Below are 20,539 nucleotides of genomic sequence, written 5' to 3' on the forward strand. Positions count from 1 at the left end.
CCTGTGGGGAGAAGCAGAAGGTTGAAGGTTAGGGGACGACTAGGTCCCAGAATGAAGAGAGGTTTCGTCGTCAGCAAGGAGCTGTTGGAGAGGCGAATGCGAATGATCACCTCCTCCAAACGTAGATGGGCCAGCAAAAGGCGACAGATGGACCTCGCACAGATCCAAAGCGTAAGATGTCGACAGCTCTGGAGAAGGTTCCTTGCTAGCACCATGCTGAAGAAGGCCCAGTAGTTCCTCCTTCAAAGGGGGTCCTGAAATCCCTAAGGATGATCACACCTGCAGCAGATCTGGAAGGGAGAATGGCTCGCCAGCGGCTGGAGAAGTTACTCCTACAGGGGAAGCAACAACTCCCCCCAGTACCCCAGGGTTGCCAAGGAGTTAAGTGATCTGCACTCCTACTCGATCGTCCCTCGTAAGAGTGTGAGCGAGAAGGAGCTTTTGAGAGAAATTTAGAGGTGCGAGAAGAAGAATGCACTCTGCTCACCCATGTGGGAGAACAACCGTGCTTAGTCTTCTTCTTCATACACTGCCAAAATTTCTCCCATTGGGAGGCATACCACTCCATACATTCTGCGCAGGGCAAACCCTCAGCAAGTAGGACACAAAGAGTGCGGGTTGGTCTTCAACGATGACACGAAGACCCCGCACGCAGCAACCTTGTGCCCTGGACAGGTTTGCATGATGAAGCTGATCATTAAGAGAAAACACGCACACCTGAAAAGAGAAGGCAGAATTGAAAAAATCCAGTGACAGTCAGGAGGAGAGCAGATACACCCGATCTCTACTGAGCCAAAAGAAAAAAGTGACGTCTCACCGCTGGGAGAGTATATATACAGGCAGCTGGGTACCCCCAGCCTACCCGCCCAAGCGGTTAGGTAAGGTTGCCACCTCGCATTCAAAGTCTAATGGCTAACTCCAGCTGCCGCTGAAAGAATATCCACATAAATAATGGAAGGTTTGTTAGTATGGGAACAACTATGGTTTTTCATTCAGTTAGTTCTTTATACATGTTGCATCAGATTTTTCATAATTTTGACTTACCATTACATTCAGATCTTCCCAGACTTTACCATCCTGTACATCGTACTAGGGGTGCAGCTAATTGTGATAGGCATTTCTTTTCCAACTAAGGTTGTAGCTTAGCAAGTAATAATAATAATAATAATAATAATAATAATAATAATATTAGTAAGGCTCAACACTATATAGTATTCAGGAAGTTTTACTCCAGCTATAACCAGATTGTGGAAACTTCAAAAAGATCAAACTCGCTGTGAGTGTTTTTATATTTCTTTATAACATATGAATGACAGATCTATTTTAACATGGTTACTGATCTTAAGATTTTTTTTATTTTTTCGATATATACTTCTGATATTTATATAATTTATTTACTCATTTCCATTTCTCACTGGGCTACTTTCCCTATTAGAGCCCTAGGGCTTGTAGCACCATGCTTTCTCAACTAGGATTGAAGCTTAGCTAGTACTAATGCGATTGATAATAATATAGAACAGCAAATATAAAACTGGCCTTAATAGAGAATATGAAAACCCATAACAGTGTTACACAAGGGCTCAAAAATTCACTTTATAACTGTATCAGTCTTGACTCACTCTCCCCTATTACATAATTGGTACTAATACCTTGCCCTACATCGTTAATTGGTTCCAAGTAACCTGACATAAGTTGATTTTCGTTGCAAGTCCGAATTTCACCATATAAAGGGACTCCTGCGTTCCCCATAAACGTACATGCTTAACATGAAAAAGTACTTATAGTCTGCTATAGTTTTATGAAAATCAAATATCTACATGAATTTGCTTCCATGTGAAATACACTACAGTACAGTATAGTACTTCATTGCTAATGTACAATTTAGAGTTAATTACAAGGTTGAATAAAATGGCATAATGTGAGTTTTATTAATGTATTTGGTATTTAAGGATCAGCAGAAAAGTCGGAACTGGCGTATGTTGAACCTATGTAAATGGGTATTACTGTATGCTGTTCTGTATTAGGTCTTATAAAACTCAAATTCTTTTTTCATTATGTCTTTTCATTTGAGGTGCATTCACATTTATATGATAGAGAATTCACCTTAACTGAAACAACAAAAAAGCGTCAAGTTATATGAGACCAAGTACTGTACAGTACAGTATACACAGTTTCATAACAGGGAGAGAAAGTTGAAACTGATTATTTGATTAGTTTTTAAGTAACTGTTTAATACTTAAATGACTTTTCATTTATTCTATTTGGTGTTATATAACTGTGAATTATTTCCTCTAATTTGTGTTATATACTGTAACTATGTGTACTTTTAATTTTGTCTTTTCTCTCAAGGCTTCAATACAAACTTCTTTTATAGTGTATAGGGAAGTTGGGTTATCTGAGAGTTAAATTGAGTATGCATCCAATATTTTCATTTTTTCTTCTTTCTTTTGTTTTTGTTACTTAACCCCTGTGAAGGGTCTGACTATATTGATTTGGTTAGAATACTCAATCACTTTGATTGAATTAATTTCCTGAATACTGTACACTAATTTCAAATGTCCATTTCAGAACATCTGGATTTCATGAGTGCTATGGACATAGATTTGGATATCAAGCCTTTTGAACAGCTAAAACATGCTAGTATTGGCTATCAGTCACTCACAGATGTTCCAACTGCCATCACATATTCTGAAGACTCAATGAGCTTTAAGGTAATATGTCTCTGTACAACAGAAATCTTGTATTTTAGTGGTTTCAGTGCCTAAACTGTTTTAATTAGCGAAGAGGTAATTATCTATATTACACAAAAGAATTCTTAAGAGTCTTGTAAGTTAAATATTAAGGTGAATAAGTTTTTGGAACTCCTGATACAAGAGACTTAGTACAGTCAATCTAAAAGAGTTGATATTAATCATTGTTCATTTTACTGTAGGTTAAATATTCATGTAATGCAAAAATGTTTAGAGATACTAACGCTTTAGGTAATCTTTATTTGGAGATTACATTATTCGGAAATCTAATGTAGTATGCTATACAGTAGTATTAATCAAAAGAATATTACCATAATTTAAATTACACATTTCCTGGCACATTTATGTTTGCCTTTTGTTTTGAAGTTCATCATAGTTTTAAATTTTGGGAAATTTTCTTTTTCTATAGATGGTATACCATTAATATGATTTCTTAAATTTCTATTGTACATAATGTTGCCAAAATTCATCACTTCCACTGATATTGCTCATGGATGTTTGTTTTCATCTGTGAACTTTCAAACCTCATTGTTGTATTTTTTTACAGGATATGGAGGTACAGCCTACACCAGAAGTGATAAATGTTCTGCGGTCAGTATCAACATTGCATGGCCAGATTCAGCTTCTAGGAATCCTTTTACGCCGAGAGGGACCAAGTTACCAAATAGATGGAGCATCTGGTAATTATTCTTACATTATGATTCAAGATTTTTACAACCTTTTCATTTGAATAGATTATTTGATGTAAATATTCTTGTCCTTATTCAGTATAAAGTAAAAACTAACTGATACATTTTGATAAGTGAAATATTGTCTTTCACAATTATTAGTGCATGACTTTAAAGAGCTAAATAGACTTGAATGAAACTACAATATTTATTCAATAAATTTTTGAGGGTCATTTGAGTGAGGATACAGATTAATTCTGTTGAGGTTTTAGTAACCGATAGATTGGAGGGACTCCTTGATCAAGTCTCTGAACGCCACCTTTGGAGTGCTATGCGTCTGGCAGCAGCTTATCTCAATAAAGCTTACCATTCAGTTACACACATCTCGTCCATTCTTGTGAATGGTTGTCAGGTGATTTGCATGTCAGTGGTGAAAACAACTCCTGTGTGCAAAGTGTTGATGGCTTGTATTCTTATCAATTATTAATCATATGCATTATTTTCCCCAAATTTGTTGGTAACCTATTTTATTATTATCTTGTCACGCAGGTGTTATGAGTTTTTCACATTTTACTGAAAGGTAAATTGGGAATAATTCAGTTTTAAGTACTAAGTATTTGTCAAGAATTTTTATTATTTATCTGAAGTGCCTCTAGAAATAGGTAGTATAGTATTTAGATGTATAAGCTCCAGGCAGGCTTGAACAGATTTGGGCTTGTGAATAATTGGCTCTTGACTACAGTACTCATAACTTACTTTTTCTATTACTTTTGTTCAAGTTAGGATACAAAATTTAATATTGTCTAAGTGTATAGGTATAGGCATTTATGTAGAGTACAGGCCATTGTCATACTAGTACCTGTTATACTATAAACAGTAGTATAAGGGACAACTAGTTAGGAATTTATTATGATGAAACTCTGCTCAACTGACAAAGGAGAAACCTTGTAAATAGATATAATTTACAATCTTTTGCTCACCTTCTTTTATTTAAAGCTTCAGTGGTAAATGCACTACTATAATTTTGTACATGTACTTAGTGGATTTTCCAAATTTTTCTTCAAGTGTATAATTTCCACGAATTTTACCTTCAAATAAACTATTGGTTGAAAATATAAGATCCTACAAGAATTTTTAAAATTTAGAAGAAAAAAATTTATGATGATTTTACTGATTTGAGATGTGTTGCTTTAAAACCTAATGGCTTCCTTAGTTTTCAAAAAAAAATTGAAAACTAAACCAATATATAATCTCAGAATGATGGTCTATTAGAAGCCATGGACAGAATTATTATGAGAAAATATAAATTCAATATTTTTTTTTATTTTATTAAATTCTAAATTTTCAATATTAAACTTACCCGATAATCATGTAGCTGTCAACTCCGTTGCCCGACAGAATTCTATGGAGGGATACGCCAGCTATCACAATACTAGAAGGGGGTGTACTTACCAGCGCCACCTGTGGCCAGGTACTCAAGTACTTCTTGTTGACACCTCCTCAATTATTCCTCTGTCGTGCTCCGGTTAAGACGTTCTGGGATACGCTTATGTTCTTGGAGTATTTTCACGACTTTGGTGAAGTATTTCTCTTGGATTTCGGCTGTCGCTTTACTGGAAACTTCTATATTAGCTTAGTTAGCTTTTGGAATTAATTTGATTAATTATGGTGACGAAGAGAGTATGAACTCTCGTTCACCTTTCAATGGCCGACCCTTCCCTTAGACGGAAGTGTTGGTGTCTAAGAGAGTATAGACTCTCTTTCTTAATTTTGCTTAACAAAAGTTATAGATTTATTTTATATCTCTCCGCCTCTTATAGGCCTCTTCGATTAACTTCCTTTTATTATAAACTTATTAAAATTAATTTTTATATTTGTTTATATTCGACCTTCCTAATAGTAGGCGGTCTTTTCTTGGTACCGAAGTTAATTAACATTGAGCCCGTCATTTCGGTTTTACCTGTTAACATATTATGCTATTACCGCCACAGAGTTTGAAAGAATTTCTTTGATAGTCTCGTACTGTTTTCAAAGTTGAACTAACGTTTTGTTTTGTCTCTGCAGTTGTTGACGTTCAGAACGTTCAACTTGCACTCTATCGTTACGATAGAGAAAGAATGTTCACGGTTTCATGTTGCAGTAAGAGTAACCGTGTCTAGCGTTTTGTTCATTCTTTCTTAACTTAATGGTTTTGATCCTAATAAAGGAACTTTTCATTTTGGGAAATATTTCAGTTTTTTCCTTTAACAATAATATGTTTTAACGATATATATGATTGGGCTCTTCTCTCAGGTTCTAAGTCAAGAGAGAGAGAGAGAGAGAGAGAGAGAGAGAGAGAGAGAGAGATAGAGACGGAGGGAGAAAGAGGATAAACGTTTCACTCAAGCCTGCCAGGCGTACGAGTAACGTCGTTATCGTTTTTGCTCTTCTCCCTAGTCTCTTTAGGGGAAGAAACTAAACGTTTCTAGAGTGATCTAGTGTTTAGTCTCTTTCCAGCCACTGAATTATCTTTCATTAGATTTTTCTGTTACATTGTAATTCTGTTTTCGCAATTACTAACTTTTGAGAAAGGATAGAATTGCGTGTTTCAGGTACAAAACACTTAAAGTTTCGAGTTCAGTGAAATAAGTGCAAACAGAAATCAAAGTGATAAGTGATTAGCGCAAAGTATGTCAGTGTTGTGCGTGAGGGTACTTTTGTGCGCGCCAGTCGTCCTCCCAGTCCGGGACCTCTTGCAAGCTCCCAAGCCCAGGGGAGAAGCAATGTCGAAGGACAAAAGGGTTCGGCAGGCCTTGATCGGCGCACAGAAGTATCCTCGGTGGTTGTGGGCGTGTCTTGCTGAGACCGTCACTCCCACCCGCAGACGATTGAGCCCTTATTTTTGCTCGTCTGCAGAAGAGATTTAGGGGAGAAAATAAAGGCAGAGTAACGCTGGCTCAGGTCTCAAGACCTCTTAAACGTAAAGTCTAGACCTATGCCAGACGTACGAAGTTAAAGTTCAACAACCCGGGTGCAGTCACAACTTTCGGTCTTGATGCGTGCTCCGCCTACACTCCCCCCGCCTATGCTCGCTCCGCCTGATCGCAGTACCACCTGCCAGGCGTACGATGTTGTGGACTCTACTACAGTCCATGCAAGCACAGCTTTCGGACTTGATGCGTGAGTGTCGGGCTGAGAGTGTTGCTCCTCCGCCTCCGCCTACACTCCATCCGCCTACACTCGCTCCGCCTGATCGCAGTACCACCTGCCAGGCGTACGATGTTGTGGACTCTACTACAGTCCATGCAAGCACAGCTTTCGGACTTGATGCGTGAGTGTCGGGCTGAGAGTGTTGCTCCTCCGCCTCCGCCTACACTCCCTCCGCCTACGCTCGCTCCGCCTGATCACACTACCACCTGCCAGGCGTACGATGTTGAGCCACGTGCTGAGTTTGCTGTTCCCTGTGGTGTTCAGCCTCCGCCTTCCTTTAGGCAACCTTTACAATGGGATCAGGAGGATTATACCTCTCTTCCTCCGCCTCCACTTGCTGCTCCACCAGTGATGCAACACTCGGTTGAGGTACAACAACCTCTCCCGTCCATGAGTCAGTCTCCTCAGCTCTCGCTGCAGCGAGCTCAACCCTCCACAAGGCAAGCACCACAACACCTTAGCCTTGCGCCTCAGGAGCCTCAGCTTGCGAGACATTTACCTTGTTCTGCGAAGCCTCTTCCTCATCGCGCTCCGCTCACACCACAGGAACTGGAACTTGCTACTCCGCTTCCGCCAACCGCTCAGCAAGCGCAACCCTTGGGTTCAACCACTCATGCTAGGAGTCAGCCTCCTCCACCCATGCGCCTTCCTTCTGCTTGTCTTTTATTCAGCCTTTGCAGACTTAGCCTCAGGTGTTCCCTCAACAGAGTCTTGAAGAGGAAACCACAACTATTGTTGTTCCAGCTCGTTCTGACTCTGCTGTTCAGCATACCTTATCTCCATTTTCAAACCATGGCAAAAATATGAATCATGAGTTATGAATGTAAGGTAAACATTATGTTGATTTTTAAACCCCATGCAAGCATGCATAAAGCACTCTAGCACTGGTCATGGAATTTCTGAGAAATGTTAAACGCCATGCACACGCTCTGCTTTCCTTACAGCAGGCTCTGCTTACAGCAGGCTCTGCTTACTACATGCTCTGCATACAGCTTGCTCTGCATACAACATGCTCTGCATACAGCATGCTCTGCATTCAGCATGCTCTGCATACAACATGCTCTACATATAGCATACTCTGCATACATCATGGCATACCTTACCGCATGCTTCTCAGTCACACATCTTGGGTTGTTGCCAACTCACTAGACTGTCAAGCAGTTTCATTACGTTGCCTTCTAGTCTGCTGCTTTTGCACCAGTGAACCCTCACTCAGAGAACTTAGCTTTTCTAGGATAAGGTCCCTGTAGATGAGAAAGTTCTTTTCTCCCTCCTTCTGATATTCCCTTGAGGACTCTGTCATTTGGAGGGAGCCTTTAGCTGCATAACCTCTTATGGACTTTTATTTAAGCATAACATGCTTCCAGGGAAGGTAATGGTTCCACTTCAGTCGCTAATCCCGTCTGTTACCACACCTGCTCCCATAGACCTTGAGCTGTGTTGCATGACATGCAGTCCAAGCTTAGTCCTTGTTAGAGGATTTTTTGTTTACGGAGTCAATGTGTCACGGGGAAGACGTTCAACAACCATCAGAAGTGACTTGTTGTGACGCAGTGCGGCAACCTCAGCAACCCGTTAAGGAATTGTCTGTACGACCCAGACAGTCTAGACAGATTCGGGTTGTCACTGTACTTCCTCGCTTGCCCATGATTGACAGTTCACAGACTGTGCAGCAGTATCATGATCTTGTGTCCGGCTCCGTCAGACGACTGGCTTTTAAGAGCTCCCACAAGTCGTCGCTGTCTGGAGATTTTCAAATGGACTATGGATCTGACCAAGGAACTGGGCCTCCTGGTCAATTTTGAGGAGTCTCAGCTCGTTCCATCCCAGACCATTGTCTCCTTGGGTATGGATCTTCAGAGTCGAGCTTTTCGGACTTTTCCGTCGGCCCCAAGGATCTTCCAAGCCCTAGAATGCATCCAGAGCATGCTGAGAAGGAACCGATGCTCAGTCAGGTAGTGGATGAGTCTAACAGGGACACTTTCATCTCTTGCCCTGTTCATCGTGTTAGGGAAACTCCACCTTCCCCCCCTTCAGTATCATCTAGCTGCTCACTGGATAAAGGACATGACGCTAGAGACGGTCTCAGTTCCTGTTTCCGAAGAGAGGAGGTCTTCTCTCGCGTGGTGTAAGAACAGCTTTCTTCTCAAGGAAGTCTACCTTTGGCTGTTCAGAAACACGACCGCCGTCTCTTCTCGGACGCATCAGACATGGGCTGGGGTGCGACTTTGGACGGACAAGAATGCTCGGGAACATGGAATCAGGAGCAAAGGACACTTCACATCATTTGCAAGAAGTTGTTGGCGGTTATTCTGGCCTTGTTAAACTTCAAGTCCCTCCAGCTTAACAAAGTGGTGGAGGTAGACTCTGACAACACCACAGCCCTGGCTTACATCTTCAAGCAGGGAGGGACTCTTTCGTGGAAGTTGTTCTAGATCGCAAGGGACCTACTTCTGGTCTTAAGATCGAAAGCTAACTGGTAACGAGGTTCATTCAGGGCGGTATGAATGTCATGGCAGATCACCTCAGACGGAAGGGTCAGGTCATCCCCACAGAGTGGACCCTTCTCAAGAATGTTTGCAACAGACTTTGGGCCCTGTGGGGTCAGACAACCATAGATCTGTTCACTACCTCGATAACCTAGAGACTCCTGTTGTATTGTTCTCCGATTCCATACCCAGCAGCAGCTCACGTGAATGCTTTTCTGCTGGATTGGTTCCACCTCGACCTGTATGCATTCCCGCCGTTCAAGATTGTCAACAGGGTACTTCAGAAGTTCTCCTCTCACTAAGGGACACGGCTGACGTTGGTTGGCTCCGCTCTGGTCCGCGAGAGAATGGTTCTTAGAGGTACTGCATGGCTGGTCGACATTCCCAGGACTCTTCCTCTAGGAGTGAACCTTCTAAGTCTACCTCACGTAAAGAAGGTACACCCAATCCTCCACGCTCTTCGTCTGACTGCCTTCAGACTTTCGAAACACTCTCAAGAGCTAGGGGCTTTTCGAAGGAGGCAGCCAGAGCGATTGCCAAAGCAAGGAGAACATCCACTCTCAGAATCTATCAGTCTCAAGGGGAAGTCTTCCGTAGCTGGTACAAGACCAATGCAGTTTCCTCAACCAGTACCACTGTAACCCAGATTGCTGACTTCCTGTTATATCTAAGGAAAGTAAGATCCCTTTCAGCTCCTACGATCAAGGGTTACAGAAGTATGTTGGCAGCGGTTTTCCGCCACAGAGGCTTGGATCTTTCCACCAACAAAGATCTACAGGACCTCCCTAGGTCTTTTGAGACCTCAAAGGAACGTCGGTTGTCCACTCCAGGCTGGAATCTAGACGTGGTCCTAAGGTTCCTTATGTCATCAAGATTTGAACCTCTCCAATCAGCCTCTTTTTAGGACCTCACATTAAAAACTCTTTTCCTCGTGTGCTTGACAACAGCTAAAAGAGTAAGTGAGATCCACGCCTTCAGCAGGATCATTGTTTTCACATCTGAAACGGCTACATGTTCCTTGCAGCTCGGTTTTTGCTAAACGAGCTTCCTTCACGTCCTTGGCCTAAGTCGTTCGAGATCCCAAGCCTGTCCAACTTGGTGGGGAATGATCTGAAGAGAGTACTTTGCCCAGTTAGAGCTCTTAGGTACTATCTAAAAAGGTCTTAACCTTTACAAGGACAATCAGAAGCCTTATAGTGTGCTATCAAGAAACCTTCTTTTCCAAGTTCTAAGAACTCAGTTTCTTACTATTCAGGCTTCTGATTAGAGAAACACATTCTCATCTGAAGGAAGAAGACCTTGCTTTGCTGAAGGTAAGGACACATGAAGTGGGAGCTGTGGCTACTTCAGTGGCCTTCAAACAGAACCATTCTCTGCAGAGTGTTATGGATGCAACCTATTGGAGAAGCAAGTCAGTGTTCGCATCATTCTATCTCAAAGATGTCCAGTCTCTTTACGAGTACTGCTACACCCTGGGATCATTCGTAGCAACGAATGCAGTAGTAGGCGAGGGCTCAGCCACTACATTCCCATAATCCCATAACCTTTTAACCTTTCTCTTGAATACTTTTTATGGGTTGTACGGTCGGCTAAGAAGCCTTCCACATCCTTGTTGATTTGGCGGGTGGTCAATTCTTTCTTGAGAAGCGCCGAGGTTAAAGGTTGTGATGAGGTCCTTTAGTATGGGTTGCAGCCCTGTATACTTTAGCACCTTTGGGTTGATTCAGCCTCCAAGAGGAACGCTGCGCTCAGTAAGGAAGACGAACTTAAAAAAGAGGCAGAGTAACGGTTCAATTCGACTTCCTTACCAGGTACTTATTATTTCATTGTTATTTGAGATAACTGTTATATGAAATATGGGATACTTAGCTATCCTTTAATCTTGTACACTGGTTTTCACCCACCCCCCTGGGTGTGAATCAGCTACATGATTATCGGGTAAGTTTAATATTGAAAAATGTTATTTTCATTAGTAAAATAAATTTTTGAATATACTTACCCGATAATCATGATTTAATTGACCCTCCCTTCCTCCCCATAGAGAACCAGTGGGACCGAGGAATAATTGAGGAGGTGTCAACAAGAAGTACTTGAGTACCTGGCCACAGGTGGCGCTGGTAAGTACACCCCCTTCTAGTATTGTGATAGCTGGCGTATCCCTCCATAGAATTCTGTCGGGCAACGGAGTTGACAGCTACATGATTATCGGGTAAGTATATTCAAAAATTTATTTTACTAATGAAAATAACATATTAACACAAAATCAAAATGGGAATAATTTGAAAATGTTTCCACAGTTTCTGATGAAAAATTTTCTAAGGTTCCAAAGTTTTTTGAATGATGAAAATCGGACAACAAATAGATAAGCCTTTGGGTTTTAGAATTACTCATTTACAGGAAAACCTAGTTTTGAGATATTAGGCGTTAAAGTTTACACAAAGAAATTTCAAGTGTAAATGCATGTAAAGATGTATAGTCACTTTCCAAAACCTTTTGTCCCCTCACTGTCGGAGAGTAATACTATCCCCTTGGAGTTGGGTGGTCGTTCCCAAGGCACTTCGTAGCTTTTTTATTTCCTTCCAAGCTATTGCTTTTCTGCTGGTGAACCCATTTTCTCCTCAACTTGGTTGCTTTCTTTGTATCCAGTGTTATGTATCATTAGGAATTTCCACTTCATTATCTCTACTCTCTTCCATTTCTTCATTGTCATCATCTGACAGATAGTTTAAAATTAGCGTCATGTCAACGCTAATAGAATCATCATAATCAGCAAATGTATTTTCAGGAAAAGCATTGGCTGGTCTTGATGGTTGGGAATCCTTAGTAGTCATGATCATCCACTACTGCTGATTTCTGTGCTTAAACATGAAATTAGATTTGTCCATGTCAGGCATTATAGGAGCCGTTTTTAGGTCTTTGACATTGAAAGAACTCAAGTAGACATAGTAATTATTTTTTGGAATTTAGAGTGTTACAATATTCAAAGTTCACATTTTTCAACATTAAAAAAAGATTTTGTTTGAGATCTCACAAGCAGATATATTTCTGTAGACTTGGCATTAGAAAAGAAATTGGTGAATTCCAAAAATATCTTGAAGTATGCTTTGGTAATCATATGGCGATTTTATCTCCTTTGTCTGATTGAAGAACTCAAAATTAATTTAGACTAAATGTTCGCCACAATTTTGTTCATTTTCCTTCTTTACAAAAGTAAGTCATCATTAATTCAGGGGATAGTTTTCCTTAAACGTTAAGAGCCATTCAATATTATTTGGATGATTCTACGGGAATTAGAGGTAATGTGCATAATTTGTTTTGTGGTATTAGAATGACAGTGTGATCTCTGTCCAAGAAAGCAATTTCATTCAATATTACTTTTTTGGGCTCAAGCCATGTCGTCCTGATAGGAGGTTCCTAATAGGTACCTTCCAAGGGATATATGAACTACAGTGATATTCCCAGAGAATTTACCTTTAGGTCTCCAGAATTCTAACTCCTGGCGCGAATATCCTTAAAATTCTCCTAAGGATACCGCATAAATCAGGGGATGTATATCTTGATATGACACATAGCGATCTTCACCCCGAATAGCATTTTCGCCTCGAGGGGGAAGAGTGGCAATTTTGGAAGGGGAGCCGTTATCAAGTTTACCCTATTTCCCATACTACTATTGAGTATCAAGATGGCGCTGTATTCAAGATGGCAGTCATTCCTAATTTTGTAGTGAATTCGCACGGTGGTGTTCTCTGTTGATCTAACCTTTTTGATCGATTCTGCGAGGATTATTATGCAATCTCTAGCTTCTATCGCCTCTGGAAAGTTGAGTATTGATTCTTTCACAGTGAAATTAGAGTAATTTATTGTGCTTAGGAGCTAGGCCTGTTACCGCAGGCGCCATGGGCGGTGTCGTTCGTTAGGCATGTGTTATTTAGTTAGTAGAATGACTTTCCCAGTTGAAATAGCATTAATAAAGTATGAAAGCTAATGAGGCATAATTATACTTGTAAAGATATTTATGGTATGCATAATTTTCCTCTTTCTATGTCGATCGTATACGTTAGAGTTTCGGTGATTTAGGTAACCGAGATCTCGTCTTGTTTAGGTAACCTAACCTAGGCAATGTAGTATACTTTCAGACATTTCCCCGTTTACCCTTGTGTATCGTTTTATCGATTCTAAGGGAGATAGTATATCTCCTAGAATTATATAATTCGATACTTGTCTCCTTGGAGAGTCATGGGTAATCCCACTTTCCCTCTGAGTGCCGCCGGCTTATAGCCACCGGCATAGGAGGCTAAGCCTCCCTAAACCGCACCTGGGGTGGTGGTATGTTGCCGCCACCTTCTCCCTGTGGTTTAGAAGACTAGTCCTATGCTGGCAGACCCTGGGCTGAAGAATAGATATTCTTCTACAGCCTAGGATGTTTCTCTTTTGTTGAGAGGGGCGGCAAACCTGGCAGCCCCTCCTAACACTATTTCGGCAGACCCTAGGTTGAAGAATAGACATTCTTCTGCCGCCTAGGATGGCGCCGATACTGAAACAGAGTTTCTCCCTTGTGTAGTGGGGGCGGCAACATTGCCGCCGCCTTGTACACTTGATATAGGACCCTTTTCCCTGCCCCCCTGTCCTTTTTCTTTGGCCGTCGTCTTGCAATCTCACCGCTTGCCGGCGGGTTGCGGGGCCGGCCGGGCTCCTACATAACAGCTGTTTACTGGCTGCCAGCGGCTATGTCGGCTGCCGGCGGCCATGACGGCTGCCGGCGGCCATGACGGCTGCCGGCGGCCATGACGGCTGCCGGCGGCCATGACGGCTGCCGGCGGCCATGACGGCTGCCAGCGGCCATGGCAGCTGCCGGCAGCCATCGGGGAGACCCTTCTGTCACCAAGGTTCTTCAGTCCTCCCTTGGACTTCCGGCCACAACTCCTGTTGCCGGGGTACTAACCTGCCGGCCGGGCCGGCGCCGACAGGTAGTGACTCAGCCGGCGGCATGCCGACTGTACCAGCGCTGCAGGGTACTAGCTTGCCGGCCATATGCCGGCAACAATACTTGTGGCTGGATGGAAGCCTGAATGATGCATTCTCTCCTTCCATTTGAACCTTCTTTCTGGGGAAAGGCAGTAAATTATATATTTACATCTTTATTTAGTGTAAACATACACAGTAATAGGCAGTCCTTTACTCCATGCTTTCTCTCTCTATCAGCTAGTATGTCGACCGGACTGTGCCGTCAGGAACTAGCTATGCCGGCTATATTCCGGCTGAATTACAGTACTGTATATGATTATACAGTAGTCAGTATATTTGCAGTATAGTATATACTGCAGATAGAAAACTATTGTATATATAATACTAGTAGTTATTTTCCAACATATCTTGGGTATCCTTGCCCAGGCGCTTGCTGAGACCAATCCTATATTGAAAGAATAGAATTTCTTCAATACTCTGATTAGAAATCAGTTTACATTTTACCCTACAATATTAAATAACTTAGAAGGGCCAGTGGTAGTACACTTTCTATCGTTAAAGGTTAGAACCCTTGTCTTTGAGCTTCCCTGATCAGGAAACTCTATGGTTTAATATTGGAAGGGAAGGTCGCAGCAATTGGCTGGGTAGGATACACAAATATGTGTCTTTTCTAATTTCTAGTCCAGTCGGCGGCATGATTATATAGTAGCCAGTATTTTGCAATGTAGTATAAACTGCAAACAGAAAACTATAGTATTATTATACAGTAGTAAGTCCAGTCGGCGACATGCCGGCTGGACCGTGCCACCAAGTGCTAGCCATGTCGGCAGCACACCGGCTGAACTACAGTATATAATTATACAGTAGCCAGTATTTTGCAATAGAGTATATACTGCAAACAGAAAACTATAGTATTATTATACAGTAGTTAATTTCTAACATATCTTGGGTACCCTTGTGCAGGCTTCTGTTGAGACCGAACCTATATTGAAAGAATAGAATTCCTTCAATACTCTGATTGGAAATCAGTTTATTCTTACCCCACAGTATTAAGTAATTAGAAGGGTCAGTGGCAGTGTACACTTTTCTATCCCTAAGGGTTAGAACCCCCTTTTCTTTTGAGTTGCCTTGATAAAGGAAACTCTTTATATTTAATACTGAGGGGAGGTTACAGCAATTGCTTGCAAGGGATACACAAGTATGTATCTCTCACTATTCCTTTCTAGCTTACCTTCCTAAGCTATGATAATTAAAGATGACTAATTACATATTGCTTATCAGGTGAGATAAACAATTGTATACTAATTCTGCTTTCCTTTCGTTACAGGAGGAACCTCAGATAAAATGTAATGCAGTCTTCAGCAATCTTAAAAGTAAGTATTTTTACAGTCATAAAGCATGCAGGTCTCATGCCCCCTGCAATATTATTACCGAATCCCTGCAATATTGGGACCCCCAAGTCTGCAATATCTGCCGGACCTTAGTGACCGAAGGTTTTGATGATCCCAAGTCAATGGAGTCTAGGGATGCGGCACGTAAGAAACTACGCAAATGGGTAAAAGGGTTCCAGAAGATCTCTCCGGGACCATACCTACCTAATGATAGGATGCGTAGCTTAATGTTCCCGAAAGCAAGTGGTGAAATAGTAGTGCTCCAGGCACGATTCGCACCTCCCTGCGTCCAGATTGCCATCGAAACGGAGGGCAGGAAGGCACCCCTGAAAGAAGATGACGATGTCGTGTCAGAATTGCTTCCGTCTGTGCCGGCCCTGGAGCCGTTAACCTCGACGTCTTCACCTTCTACCCTTCTATTAGACAAAATCTGCCAGTTACTGGCCCATCTTACGGGTCTAATGGAAAACTTTCGCAAACAAGGCGAAACAAAGGAAGCGAAACTCAAGAGAGAGCTCCGTGAAGCTCCACTCATCGCCTCCCGGGGGTCATTACGGCGATCCAGAGACCAAGACCTCCCGACATGCTCCAAAATCAATCCCTGGAGGTATGCGGAGCTTATGCCAATTTCAGACGGCACACTCTACATCTCAGAGAAGATGGGAGCCGTTCCTTTAGACGAAATGCAGTTTTGGCCAAGCTTTAAACGCTTTCCCTGATTGCTTCATTCGACTGAAGCATGAACCAACATCAGAAAAAGAAACGGAACTGAAGGAAGTTATGGTTCTTGACCACGATAAAGCACAGGCTATCTTGTTAAGTAGCCTGAGAAAGGTGGGTTACTCAGTGTCGAAAGTGTTCACCCTGAGTAAGAGACACCGTACCTTTCGTGCTCTTGCTTCAATAGCATTCCCCTTTACGTGGAAGGCATTTAAATCTGTTGCCAAGGCAGTGGAGGCAGGCAAACCATGCCCTGCACTTGAGGAGTGCAGGCCTCTGTCACTAGCCTTGCCCATGCAGGAGAAGGATTGGAAGGAAGTCCACTTAACTTTTTCAGTAGGGAAACTGGACGCGGACATCCCTGGACGACAGTTTAGTGAGAATCTCCATAAACTTTCTGAGTTTCTCTTGTACAAGGAACAAGAGACTAAGGAGAGACTTGCAGCCTCCTTATCCCTACAAAACCTAATAGAGATGTGTTCAGCCCATCGAGGTACCCCAGATATGCTCAGGGTCTTGGCCAAAATGCATATGGCCACCTTAGTAAAAGACCTATATGCCTTTATGAAGGCTAGGAGAGCCTGTAGGGAGTTCGTGTTTGCTGCTGCAACAGTGAAACATGAACCCAGGAAGCTGATATCTTCCAACCTCTGAGGTAAAGACCTTTTTCCAAACGAGTTAGTCAAAGAGGTAATCGAGAAAGCCTCCACGGAGAATAGGAACCTTCTCCAGAAGTGGGGCATCTCTTCAAAGAGGAAGTCTTCCCCGGATGTGGGTCCCCTACCTAAAAGGAAGACGAAAAAGTCTAGACTTTTTCCTCGGTCTGCTCAACAACATCCCACAGTTTCTATGACCGCGGTGCCCCAGGCAGGCTGTCGAGGAGGTAAACCTTCTGATCAATTGAAGCAAAGAGATGCTTCTGGTAGGAGGGAGGCTCCAATAGGATCGTTGGACCTTCGATCCTTGGGCCCAAGGCCTAATCAAGATTGGACTAGGATGGAAACTAGACATGCCTCCACCATCATTTCCTCAACTCTTCCAACACTCCAACCCCGTATTAGAAGAGTATACCCTATAGCTCTAGAGCATACAGGTTATAAGGAAAGCAAAGTCCATCGAATTCCAGGGAAGGCTGTTTTTTGTTCCCAAGAAGGACTCAAGAAAACTCAGAGTCATTCTGGACTTGTCGCCACTCAAGTTCAAAAGAAACAGCAAGTTCAGGATGTTAATCTTTCTACACATAAGGACCCTATTACAAAAAGGGGCGTTCACAGTCTTGATAGATCTTACAGGTACCTATTGACAGCTTCTAGTCAGTCGCCCCTCTCCTCCTACCTAGGATTCAAGTTACAGGAGATAAAGTATGTCCTAAGAGCCATACTCTTCGGACTAAACTCAGTCCCAAGTATATTCACGAAATTGGCGGACGTAGTCGTGCAATAACCATGCCTAGAAACTGTTCACTGCGGGCAGCACCCGAAGCGGCTGGTCTGCAAGCATCCAAAGAAGTAACCCAGTTCCTGGAACATCGGGGATGCAAAATTAACTCCAAGAAGTCTCAACTCTTTCCAGCTCAAAGGTTTCAATGGCTGGAAATCCATTGGAACCTGAGGTCACACTGTCTCTCCTTTCCCTTAGGGATGAAGAAGGAGATCGCAGGGTCGGTCAAGAGACTACTGTAATCCGTTAGGATTTCAAGACGCTAACAGGAAAGAGTACTGAATTCTCTCCAGTTTGCAGCAGTGACAGGCCAAGTGCTAAGAGGACAGCTGAAAGATGCGTCAGGAGTCTGGAGAAGATACACATCAAATGTTAGAAGAGATCTAAAATGACCGATATCGGTCTTACCTTGATCGCTTCTCAACCCATGGTCGAAGGCCAAAAGCCTAATGAGGACCATGCCCTTGCAACTACCTTGACTATTGAAGATCATCTGCATGGATGCCTCGACGGAAGAATGGGGAGTTCACTCCCATCAGAGGAAAGCCCAAGGGACTTGGTCATCTCTACTCAAGGCCCTTCTCATCTACTTTTTGGAAGCCATGGCAGTCCTGTTGATGTTGGGGAAACTCTCTCCACACAGATCAGGCTTCCTCAGGCTGATCTGGGACAGCGAAGTGATAGTGAGATGTCTGAGCTGACTAGGCTCGAGATCCTCCCATATAATCTAGGTGATGTTATCCATTTCTTACCTAAAGAGATAGCACCTACCAGCAGTTCACGTACAAATGATCCGCAATGTGACAGCGGATGCCCTACTCAGGCTCAAGCCGATAGAGTCAGAATGGTCCACAGACGTAGACCGATTCTCTTCCAGATTGGAACAAGTCCCGGAACTGCAGATCAACCTCTTCGTGACGAGCGTCATCAAGAAACTACCTCGATATGTAGCCCCATACGAGGACGCTCTAGAGGAGATAACAGACACCATGTCTCTAGTGTGGAACGGATGGACCCAGAAATTCCTGTTCCTTCCATCCAATCTCCTGCTGAAGGTCCTCAACACGCTGAGATCCTTCCAAGGAATGGCAGCTCTAGTGGCTCCCAAATAGCCCAAGAGCAACTGGTTCCCTCTAGTGAAGGAACTGAGGCTGAGACTGGCCCTTGTACTGAACCTAGCACTTATCTCAGAGGGTCCAGAAGTTAATTGTCTTCGATTCATCACAGAGAGCCCAAAACCTTCATTTCATGATTTTCTCGCCCTAGCGGCTATGAAAAGATTTGGGATCTCAGAAGGCAATATAGACTTCCTAAAAGAATACAAGTCTAAATCAACTAGAAGACAATATGAATCGTCTTGGAAAAAGTGGGTTGCTTTTGTTAAATCAAAAGGACCGAAAGAAATTTCAATAAACTTCTGTCTGTCCTTCTTTATCCACCTTCATAATCAAGGTCTGGCAGCTAACACAATAACTACGTGTAAGTCAGCCTTGATTAGACCTCTTCTATATGCCTTTCAAGTGGATCTGACGATTGAAATCTTTAATAAGATTCAGAAGGCATGCGCTAGGCTTAGGCCTGCAGCTCCTCCGAAGCCCATCTCATGGTCTTTGGACAAGGTCCTACATTATGCCTCCTCTATGAACAATGAAGATTGTTCTCTCAAGGATCTAACCCAGAAGGTTATTTTCCTGTTCGCTATAGCCTCAGGGGCTAGAGTTAGTGAAATAGTAGCCCTATCAAGAAATGAGGGCCACATTCAGTTCACAGAAGTGGGAGAACTGAATCTCTTTCCTGATCCAGCCTTTCTCGCCAAGAACGAGCTACCCAATAGAAGATGAGGTCCCTGGGGAATCTGCCCTCTGAAGGAAGATGTCTCTCTATGTCCAGTAGAGTGTCTAAAGGTCTATCTTCGTCGAACTTCAGACTTCAGGGGAGGACAGCTCTTCAAAGGAGAAACCTCAGGATCAAACTTATCCCTAAAACAACTGAGGGCGAAGCTCACCTACTTCATTCGCACAGCAGATCCTAACAGTACACCCACAGGTCATGATCCGAGGAAAATTGCTTCATCACTGAACTTTATTCAGTATATGGACTTTGAGCGTCTTAGCTCATATATTGGATGGAAATCATCCAGAGTGTTTTACAAACACTACGGTAAGCAAGTCCATGAACTGAAGCATTATGTGGTGGCGGCAGGTAGTGTATTAAAACCTGTCGTCTAGTGCTGCGATGAACAGTTAATTGATTGGGACTATCAATTAGGGTGAAAAGGTGTTGACACTTACAGTGTGATACCTTTTAAGTGAGTGTCACCATGGTGACACTGTCTGTTCAAAATCTCAGGTGTGGAATTATCTAGATAACACTTGTGCTGTGTGTACGTAGTGCACAGTGTTGATAGTATACAACATTTACCGAATTTATATTGGAAAAATTTATCAAAATTTTTCAGTTTTAGAGTGGCACTTTTCATTTCTTCCCTTTCAGGGAGGGAAAGATGTTTTCTGTATACGTTGCACGTATAATTCCTTTAACATGTTACATTCGTTTCACTCGTTATTCCTTTTAGTCATTTATTAGAAATAAATGTACAGTATTAGAATGTAATTGCGTCCTTTCTCGCCCTGCAATTTGCACATTAAAGATACCAGAGTTCTCTTACTTATTTATCTAAGTAAACCTCATATCATTGTATGCTTACAAATAATGGATATAGTTGACACTGATATTGTTCCGACAATATATACAAACCATGAGACCGTTTGTATATCTGGTGGATACTTATGTTTGTTCATACAATATATGCTAACCTTGAGGCCCCTTTTCTACTGTCTAGTATGACTCTTCCCTGTAGGGGGCAGGAAGCACTAACATTGTGTATGATTAGTGGTAATGACGGATAACGGTAACGTCATTTGTCT

General features: G+C 42.4%; 1 protein-coding gene across 3 annotated transcripts in view; it reads left to right on the forward strand.

The window, feature by feature from the left end:
* LOC137643987 (probable phosphorylase b kinase regulatory subunit beta) overlaps positions 1-20,539 on the forward strand; it is a 647,361-nt gene that overhangs the window by 408,736 nt on the left and 218,086 nt on the right. For 2 of the 3 annotated variants that reach the window (XM_068376818.1, XM_068376820.1), the window contains 2 exons: positions 2,569-2,711; positions 3,298-3,430. In XM_068376818.1, the coding sequence (XP_068232919.1) occupies positions 2,569-2,711; positions 3,298-3,430 (276 nt within the window). Of the gene's footprint in view, positions 1-2,568; positions 2,712-3,297; positions 3,431-3,690; positions 3,831-20,539 lie in introns of all 3 variants that reach the window. The other variant, XM_068376819.1, reaches the window with a different exon arrangement.

Source organism: Palaemon carinicauda, chromosome 7 (assembly GCF_036898095.1).
Source record: "Palaemon carinicauda isolate YSFRI2023 chromosome 7, ASM3689809v2, whole genome shotgun sequence".
NCBI lineage: Eukaryota > Metazoa > Arthropoda > Malacostraca > Decapoda > Palaemonidae > Palaemon > Palaemon carinicauda.